We start from the raw sequence: 9,963 nt of genomic DNA, 5'->3' as shown, positions 1-9,963 counted from the left end.
AAGTTACAACCAATTCAGAAGCAAATCTTGGGTTATTGCATTACAATGAGAGTTCTGTTTCCCTCAGAGGGAAATTGAGGCCTGTGTTGTTGGAGCTGCTATCACTACAATTTGATTTATTGCCCCCTTTAAACAAATAGACAAAACCCTCTTGCTGGATTACTCCTGCTTATATAAACCATTTGGAAATGTTATGGTGGGAGGTGAAAAGAGAAAAGTCGTGTATTTAAATAACTCCCATTTTAGCTAACTTTTATGGAGAAGATGCCCAACGTATATGGTTAATCAGACCAGCAATCTTCTAAGAGAAGAAAGAAGGGAGGATTCTCGCTATAAATCTGCAAGATGCTGAGACTTGGGCGGTCCTTTGATTCACCCGGAGCTCACCTTACAAAGCAGAGAAGCCTTTCCTTTCTCTGCAGGGCATGCTTCCCATGGGGAAGGCAAGCAGGATGAGTATTTGATTATTTTCTAGGACCACTCTTTGTTGGCTTTGAAAATGTATACTCGATTTTTAGCATGGGTGGAAAAGATAACCCACAAGTTCAATTTAAAGTGAAAAGAAGTTAACTTACTGTCATCACAGTCATCATCGTGACATTCCACCTCTCGTTTCTGCCACTTTGAATTTCCAGATTACTTTTTAAAATTCAATGCCTGAGTTTATGAGGGTCTGATTACTGCAGAGAAATAAGGATCTCAAAGAGTGAATGACTATGAATGTGGGCAATACCCCATTTAAAGGACATTTCCAAAAATTAGCACCAATTTACCCATCCTGTTTACTTGTACATAATTAAGGAAAACTTCAAATCTGCCCACCCATTCCAAATCCCTCACGCACACCAGATACACCTTACCTGGTTCATGTATTCCCTATCCCACTACCCCCATCTGCTAAGATTTTAGGCAAAGCCAAAGCCACGATTTAAAGTTTCTTTTTTATTTGAAATCTCATCCAGAAACACTGGTTATTAATAAATATATCATAGTTATCAAGAATATATAAAAAATAAAGACAGGTATTGTCTTTGAGGCCCTAACAAAATATTTCAAGCAAATGTTCAGGAAAATAAAAACAGCACCCCTCCCAAAACCAGAGTAAGTTTTCAAAGCTGATAATAGAGAGAGCCAACCCCGCATGCAGAATAACTGAGCGAGGGGGTGGGGCAAGCTACTAGAGGGAGCCAAGCGTTTACAATGGCGGCCCCGGAACAGCAGAGGAAGGTTCGGAATAAAGTTTGAAAGGGATGGGGGTGGGAGAAGAAGCGCGTGTGCGTGAGTGTGGGTCTTTGCACTCTGCCCCTTTTTTGTTTCATACAACCACAGACAGATATATGGAGTACTTGGAAGAATTCACTAATAAAAAATCCTTGTTACAAGGAAAACGGCACCACGGCCTGCACAACATGTTTAGACAAGATTCATTTAGAAGCGTGCATGCATTCTTTTGACCTACACTGCGTCGAAAGGAAAACCCACATAGGAGGTGTCTGTCATGCCCTGGACCGGAGTTGAGATTCAAAACTTGGGTCTTGATCTCTCTCTATGTCTCTCTCTCTCTCCATTGTCTCTAGAAAAACTATGGCGAGGACAGAGACAATCATAATCGCATCCATCTCAAGAAAATATTTACATTTGTTTTGCACAAAAGGGATGGCCGTCTTTTCCCAAAGCGAGAACACAGAGTCAGAGAAAGCCAACTCAAAAGTTCCTTCGCAAGTTTTTCCCTACACCGATCCCATCTTTATACAACAAATGCAGTTTTGACAAGAGCATATGGCAGTGAGAAATACTGGCGCGGCATGGGGAAAAGAAGCATGCATGCAAAACACACGACGTCTGGTTCGAGTCCCCCTTTGCTGCCACCTAGAAATTGCAGTTTGGTTTTGGTCCTTTTCCCTCCGGGGGTCAAGTGGAGTCTGAGATCTCTCAGGCAGGGTGGGATGCCGCGGGCCCCGGAGCCCGCCCTCCCGTGGGCCGGGCGCGCAGCCTCCCTCTTCCCTCCCGGCCCGGCACTGCAGCCCCTCCCGCAGCTCTCCCTCCTCCTCCGCAGCCGGGCCCGCCCGCTGCTCACTTGAGCAAGTCCTTGGACTCTGCCGACAACCGGGCCATGTTGGCGGTGGACAGAGCGGACAGGTGCGGCGGCGGCGGCATCTGGCAGATGGTGCAGGGGCAGGGCAGCCCGGCCCAGTGCTGGAAGCCGCTGCCCAGTTGCAGCGCGGGCGGCGTGGAAGGCGCCTTGAGCAGCGAGTGGGGAGGACGGATGGTGCCGATGGCGGGAAGTGAGGCTGCGGACAGTGGTGAAGAGGCGTTGCCGGACGAGAGCGCGCCGCCCAAGATGGGGTGCACCGGGTGCACGGCGTTGGCCGCGTGCGCGGGGTGGCCGGCAGAGTGGCCCACGGTCCCGCAGTGAAATGCCGAGTGGTGGCCCCCGTAGATCTCGCCAACCAGCCTCTTCATCTCCTCCAGGGAGCTGGTGAGCATGAGGATGTAGTTTCTGGCAAGCAGGAGAGTGGCGATCTTGGAGAGCTTGCGAACCGAGGGCCCGTGAGCGTAGGGCATGACTTCTCTCAGCCCGTCCATGGCGAGGTTCAGGTCGTGCATCCGCTTGCGCTCGCGTCCGTTGATCTTCAGCCGCAACTGCTGTAGGTCCTGCTCCGACAGCTGCTTCTTGATTTTGTACTTGCTGCTCTCTCCCGCGGCCTTGGCGCCAGCCCGCGAGAGGCTTTCGCCGGGCATCTTCTGCACCATATCGCCCTGCGTGGACGAGACAGAGTTGAGACGGCTCTCCTGGTGGTGGTGGTGGCGGTGGTGGTGGTCCCTCAGGTACATCTCATCCATGTCCGGAGATGAAGCTCTGCTGGAGACAGAGCTCGAATCAGAATTCATTTTATTACTGGGGATGCGGCCCTACCGTGGGGAGGCTTTAGGCGGGAAATTAAAGAAAATCTTGAATTAAAAAAAAAAAAAAATCTGCACAGCCCAGGAACCCACTTCTCAGCGGCAAGACGTGAGAAGAAACGCTGAGATGCTGTTTTTCCCCGCCTCTCTCCCTCCCACGCCCCTCTCTCTGGTTAGGCTGCTTCCTGGACAGCTAGTTGGTGTGTGCTTGAACTAACCTCACGCTGAAAAAGAGGGGCTTTTATAGAGCTGTGGCGGAGAAAAGAGACAAAAGGAGCCCTCCTATCTATCCTGGGCTGGTTAGGATGACGTGCCATCATTCAGGGCGGTGCGCTTTGCTGTCCCATTTAGCAAGGATTCCTATTCATATTCATTGTGGGGCCGCCCTGGGACACCTCTGCTCCGAACCGCTAGGAGCCCCCAGGCACAAAACCCTCTGATTGACACACTCACCGCTCCAGCTCACGCCTTCCTGATTTTTTTTTAACTTTCACCCCACCCCCCTTCTCAATTTCTCTAACCAACTCACACATCGGGAACCGAAGGAAGGGAAGAGAAGGTGGCCAGGCGGTTGGTGGAGGTTCCTCTGGGTTTGGAGAGAGGGATTGAAACATTGGCTCTCCTTCCTCTCATGGCTGCTCCCAAGTTTAGAGAAATATGGGCAAAAAGAGGTCCCAGTGGAAAGGTTAGAGGGACACGTGTGCGGTTGGAGGGCAGTGCAGCCAGTGGGGACAGGGGTGGTGGGAAGACTGCATGCCGACCTTCTGTCTCAAGATTTTTTTTTTCATTAGATCTCTTTTCCTAAACACTTCCATTCTGTCAATTTTGTTTGTTGGGCCCTTCTGGTGCGGTTTCACCGAGATGTCCACGTTTTGCCCCTGACAGTATTGTGGACGAGAGATCTCTTATATTCTTTGTCCTCTCTTTAGTTTTAAAACATGGATTACTGAAAGAATTTCAGCTTTGCACAATTCTCTAACTTCCTAGACCAAAAACTGAGAAGAAAAAAAAATGTCACAAGAAAAGCAACTTGGGAGGGTGGGAAGGAAAAGGAGCCAAAGAGGCAGAGACAGATTGTTAGGACGTGCAAAGTTTCCTGAGAGAGATTGCTCCCGCTCTAGGCTTCCCGGACCTTGGCGCTGGCGGAAGACGGTAGGACAGTCAGCGCCCGAAGCTCAGCTGGGCCGCCTCTGGCCGCGGTGGGGATGTGAGCTCCGGGAACTCAGCGCCAGCCTGGCCTGCGCGGATGGGTCCACTGGACTGGGGCTGCCGTATGGCGTTGGACAGGGAAATCGGAAGCTCATAATAAACTATCCGATGTCGGAGGGCAGGGGGTGGGCAAAGAAGCACACGGGAGGGAAACAACGAAAGGACCTAGACAGCCCCTCGTGCGTGCCTGGGCACTGCGGTTCAGCGCAGAGTCGTTTCTGGGAATAAAGAGGAGGCCTGGAGTTTGGAGCCTTCGGTGCGAGTTCGGAGGTGGGCGTAGATCTTTCTTCCCCCTTGCTGTGTTTTTGTCGATCAAGACTTTAACTCAGCAGCACCAGGGGAGAGAAGGCAGAAATCCCGGGAAGAGAGAGAGCCCCAGGAGTGGTCTCTAGAACCCGGACACCGCCCCTCTCCGGGCTTGAAGGAACGAGAGACAAACGCTAGCTCAGGACTGAGATTCTCGGTGGGAGTGTGAAATCGAATCAATCCCGGAACCTCGGGCTCTTGGGGGCCTCTGCGCCGCTGACTCACTTCGAAGAACAGGAGGCCTCCGTTTCCCTTGACTCAAACCGAGCAGTCACTGGGAGAGGGATGCTTGCCCAGGTCCGGAGTTGGCACGGACTGTCACTCTGAGAAGGCAGCTCTGGCAGTACCAGCCGGATGGGGAGACGCAACATTGGCATGGATGCTTTTGCTACATCGAATTTGGCTTTTTTGTAATGGGGGAAAATGGCCAACAGCCCTTCGTCAAGGCCGAGACGTTAGTGCTCTTACAAACTGGACAAGAGCCTCTTCGCCTACCACCTCCACCTCCGTGGAAGGAGTTTCTTAATCCAAAAGATTAGATTGGATGTGGAAAGACTGACGCCCAAAAGCAGTCCTAATACTAAGCATAAGGAATGTTTCTTAATTCATCAGACTCAACAAAAAGATAGTGGCATACCCTAAGTCTTCCTGCTTATTTAAAAAAAGAAGGGGGTAGAGAACTACCCCTACCCCCTCGGGAAGCAACTTCTGGAGTCCCGGATGATGGAAAGAAGCTAGTGGCTAGTCCTAATGCCAACCCTCAGCGACTCCCCAGCTGATCAAATGGGGTGAGGGGAGGGAGGCAAACGGGGGAGGGCATTGGGAGTGAGCACTGGACTGGACTTAGAGCAGCTTCCCCGCCCTGCAAACAGTCCACAGGTCTGGCCCCCGCCATTCTCCTGAGCCACGTGCCTCACCCTAGGTCGTTGGTCAAGTGTGTCTTTCCCACTCCCAAACTGAAAACGCGGCACCTGAGTTTTGATTTGGGGAAGTGGCAAAGGGTAGATAGAGCAGAAAGATTGCAAATAAAGGAGTGGAAAAATCATGTTGCTACAAGATATTTTACCCTTTAAAAAAAAGTCTGAATTTCCTCAGTGGCCAATGTAAAATAAAGTTTTAAATGTCCCCCAAGTTAGCCAAGAAGGTGGCAAGGTCGGGGGAGGGAAGGGGAGAGCAGTCCTCGAAATACAAGCTTGCGAGGCTGGAAGACAGGGGCCAGGATTCTGGAAGTCCAAACCAGAGGTCACTCTCCTTTCAGCACGGCCAGGGGGCGGACCGCCGGCCGCAGCCAATTCCGAAGGGGCTGCGCTGGTCCGGGAAGGGGCGACTGGTCCTTTGCACGAACAGACCAGGACCCTCCTTTCCTTCTTGCATAAGGGTTTTCAGCTCCAATAACACAGCGGTGCCTGAAATGGGAGATCTGCGGGGACCAGACCAGGACTCCCGCGCTCCCAGGCCGGGACGCAGCGCGTGCTTCGCTCCCCGGTCACCCTCTGCTTTCCCGAAGGTCCGCAATGTGTGAGTGTGGGGTGGTCCAAGGTTCAGGACCAGTAAGTACTTTTAGAGACTAGTTCTTCCACTTCCCATCTGTTGAGGGGGGCGGTTGACAACTAGACAAGGGGGGTAAGTAAAGGTGCCACGACTTTGCTTCTCATAAAATGGCTTAATACTCGCCGGGACGCAAAAGGCGGAAGGGCCCCGCGCGCCTTGCCTCGTGGAGTCGCTTTTCAACCCCTGCTGCAGCAGCTCATTTCCTCTGATTGAGCCCTGAACCCGAGAAGGAGCAGGCAGGGAGCGCAGGAGGGCGAGCGCAGGGATTTCTTCTTGAGAGTTGACTACCATCGCCCACCCGGGACGTGTGCGGAAGGGGAGAGTAAAGGCGCCGCCGCCAGGCCAAGGCTGCGGAAGCCTACAAGGGCTCAGCGTGAGACGCACCGTGACCTTGGCCCTGGCCAGGACCCCTTTCAGAGGGCTCAGACAGGCGAGGGGCCGGAGCGGGCGACCCAGCGGAGGCGCAGGCTGCGCTCTCTCGGGCCACACCCTGCGCCCTTGGGGTTGGGGAGGGCTGCGCCGAGGAGACGGGGGTCGTTCTTCCGCAACAGGTGCGTCCCAAGGCCGGCAGGATACTTCCCTCCAAGCCTGTCTTGGCGCTGGGAAGAGCCTGGAGTTTCTTAGCCTTCCTATAACATATGAAAACAGAGGGTCGGCGCGTGGACCGAGTCAGAAGAGCCGTCCTGCTGTCCCTTCGCGCCCGGGGCGCTCCGCGGGGACCGCGCACTCGGGAAGCTGTTAGGCTGTGCTTACCAACCCCCTCTGCGTCCCAGATCGCCAGGGATCATCCCTTACCTGACACCCAGTGCGTGCCGCTCGGTGCCCGACTCCCACTCCTCCGCAGCCTGAGCCACCGAGTTCCTCTCCAACAGCTGCCGGCTCTGCCTGAGGCCGTGGCGATTTTGGCTCAGGAGCGAACCCCCACCCCCACCCCCGCAAGAGTCCAGCAGCAAATGTCGCCGGCTGACCTGCCGAGAGGCTACTGTGAGAGGCAGGTCAATCAGCAGCGTCCAGGGGTCCTTTCGCTCATCAAACCGCAAACCTGACCAGCAGAAACTTTGGCCGAGACCGAAAGGCGGGAGGCTGCCCTGTGGGCTTCACCTTTCAATCCAACAACCCTCCAAGACAAAACAGAAGGAAAAAAGGAAACCTAAATATTTCTACATTTGTTCTCTCATGTACGAACAAGGAATAGCCTAAAAAATAGTTGACCACGCGGAGAAACTTCTCAAAAAAGTATATTCTTTAGCTGAGCAAACCAATAACTTCACGACAATTGCAGTGGGGGTCCGGTCACCAGGGCTGTTAGGTTGATCAAAGAAGTCAGTACCAAAAAAGAAAATAAATAAATTTAAAAGACCAAAAGAAAATTAAATATCAATATAGACCGAAGTCAAGCAGGAATAATCTCTTCCTGCAGCAGCTCATCCCGAGCAATCGTTTTTGGCTTAGGGTAGGGAACCCTGAGCCCCTGCACTGGGAGATGCACAGATCAAAATTCCAGCAATTAAATAGGTGATACAAGGGCCAGAGAAGATGGATCTAGACAGACTGACTAAAGCAATTCCGTTTCCTGGGTTTCCCTGTATTTTAAATAACATCTTGAAAACTTACTGATCTGTCCAATCTTCCTCTTCATCTTTTTGAAATCCAATTATCATACAGGGAAAATAGCAGACGTGGAAGGGCAGCAGAATTTTATGAGCTGTTAGTAACTGCTTTTCACAATGTTGGATGTGAGACTGGAAGATGCCAGGCAGTCCCAGAATAGCACAAAATGATGAGGTGCTAATTATGTGAATATATAGACAAGTGAATACACTGGCAGAGCTAGAAGTTTGATTTTAATGATGCATAAGCAGCAAGGCTGGTTAGAACTTACAAATTCATTATCATTATTTAAAGACTCACTAAAGTCAAAGGAGATATGAACTTCTGGGCTTCATTTATAGGATTTTGCTCAATTAGTGAGCACCCTTCAGTACTTTGTTTTTTTCCTTTCTGGTAACATCTGCTCAATTGCCAAAACCTCAACTGAGTTTTCGTCCGGTAGAAAGCCAATAAATGGAAAACATTTTTTTTTCTCAAGAATTGAAATGTTTGGGTTAATTTAAATATCACTGGTGATCAATTACATAAACTGATGAGTTATATTAAAATTTGCATACTTATACGCACATTCTTGGCATGTGCCCTGACATTCTGGATTTGTGGCTCCATTAATACCAATACTTTAAGAACCACTAAGCAGATGATTTTTTAACAGTATTTTATTGTTATTAACTTAGCTCTTTTATGAACCGATAGTTACAACCACTGTATACAATTTGATATCTCAATATGAAAGCACAGAATACTAACTCTACTTTTTGTTTTTGGAGGCTATTGGATCATCTCCTGGCTATATTCTGTTAGATAGTTAAACACATTGCTGTTTTCTTTGCTGAAGTGCTTCAGAAATTTAGTTTTATTTTAAAGATAGTTATGTAGCATATGTATACCTCATTTTGAGTTCAGTAATATTCAGATTTATACACAATGTATATAAGTAAATAGATACCACAAAGAGATTAGAATATAGGTATAGAATCTAACTATAAAGGAACAGCAGATTAAAGGAATATTTACACTTACAACAACAATTTATTACACTGCCTTTTTATTATAGGTGCCTATACATACAAGTCCTGAAGTTTATATTTATATAAGCATAGAGTCAAATACATTAAAATATTTCTTTGAAGTCTTTGGGTTCTAAATAAATAAATTATTTTCAGATGTTGCCAAAGAAGACAATGGAAAACATATTAAATGCCTGTTTATAAGTAAAGTTGGATTTGAAATTCTCACGTTGGCTTGACTCCTAACAAATATAGAGTTACAAGCATTATTTTGAGAAAATTGTAAATGAGGATTCCGTTGCTGAATCTTGAAAAATAAAAAATAGCAATTTTCTAAAATCAGGCTTTCAATAGTTGATTCATTTTATACACCATCTGTGGTATGGACCAGGTGGATTTTGCTTGATCATTTCAGAAAACAAATCAAAATGTAATAAACTGTACCTTCTCATTAGTCCACTGTATTTTTCTATCTATAGGTATGGTTTTTGTTTATATAACACAAACAGTCTGAATACAAATGATACAAAACCCAATTATCACTGTTTACAATACTGGGTAAATTTTCAATTTCATTTTTACACCATATTATAATATATGCTAAAATTAAAACAATTGCCCAGGTAATTTAAGCCTTAGGTCCTGTTTTTCTTTTATTTTATAGGGCAGAGGGGAGGAGGAAGGTAAGGAGAGAGAGAGCAAGCTGGAAACAAATGATCGCTTAACATTTCTAGATATTTATCATTCTATATTTTACTTGCAGACCAGGCTGAGTCTCCTGTTCAACAATTGAAATATATTCTCAACAGTACTATCAAGAGCTGTTAATAAAAGCCTCTTATTAATTTGAGATATTTTAATTTTTAGAACAAAATAATAATGGAAATTAATATTTTTACATAACATGATATCATTTAAGGTATTCATGAAAGAAAGTTGATAATTTTCCAGGTCATTTTCTTCCAGTAATTGTGATCATCTACCCTATAATGCTTGATAATAAAGAAATAGGAGAATACTGGAGTATTTGTACACAGAAGTGAATATTTCAATTAGATAACCTTAAAAGAACTTTGTTTTTTCCTTCATTTTATTATGGCAAGTGTAATACATTTGAGTAGACTTTTAGAAAAACAAAACTTTTAATGAGGGTGAAAAGAAAGAAGGGGGAATAGAAAACACTATGCATATATCCTTAGTTCATAATACATACATTTAATTCTACCCTTACGTGCATTTTTATGGAGTTGTGCAAAAGCACTTGCAAAATATATGTTCACTTTATATATGCATGGAAATTGTGATGTTGATTCTACCATTTTAATAAAGAACCCATTTGTGGCTGTTTTCCAAAAGCAAATGTATAACAATT

The 9,963-nt window shown here is 47.3% G+C and overlaps 1 protein-coding gene across 1 annotated transcript; it reads right to left on the bottom strand.

Annotated features, from left to right (window-relative positions):
- Positions 1-927: 927 nt before the first annotated feature.
- OLIG3 (oligodendrocyte transcription factor 3) lies at positions 928-3,113 on the bottom strand. The gene has a single exon (XM_017530380.1). The coding sequence runs from the start codon at positions 2,890-2,892 to the stop codon at positions 2,074-2,076; it is 819 nt and encodes a 272-aa protein (XP_017385869.1). The 5' UTR covers positions 2,893-3,113; the 3' UTR covers positions 928-2,073.
- Between the last annotated feature and the right edge of the window lie 6,850 nt (positions 3,114-9,963).

The sequence above is a fragment of the Cebus imitator genome, unplaced genomic scaffold, assembly GCF_001604975.1.
Source record: "Cebus imitator isolate Cc_AM_T3 unplaced genomic scaffold, Cebus_imitator-1.0 Scaffold65, whole genome shotgun sequence".
NCBI classification, from domain to species: domain Eukaryota; kingdom Metazoa; phylum Chordata; class Mammalia; order Primates; family Cebidae; genus Cebus; species Cebus imitator.
Note: the sequence above shows the minus strand (reverse complement) of the source record. Positions and strands in the feature narration are given on the sequence as shown.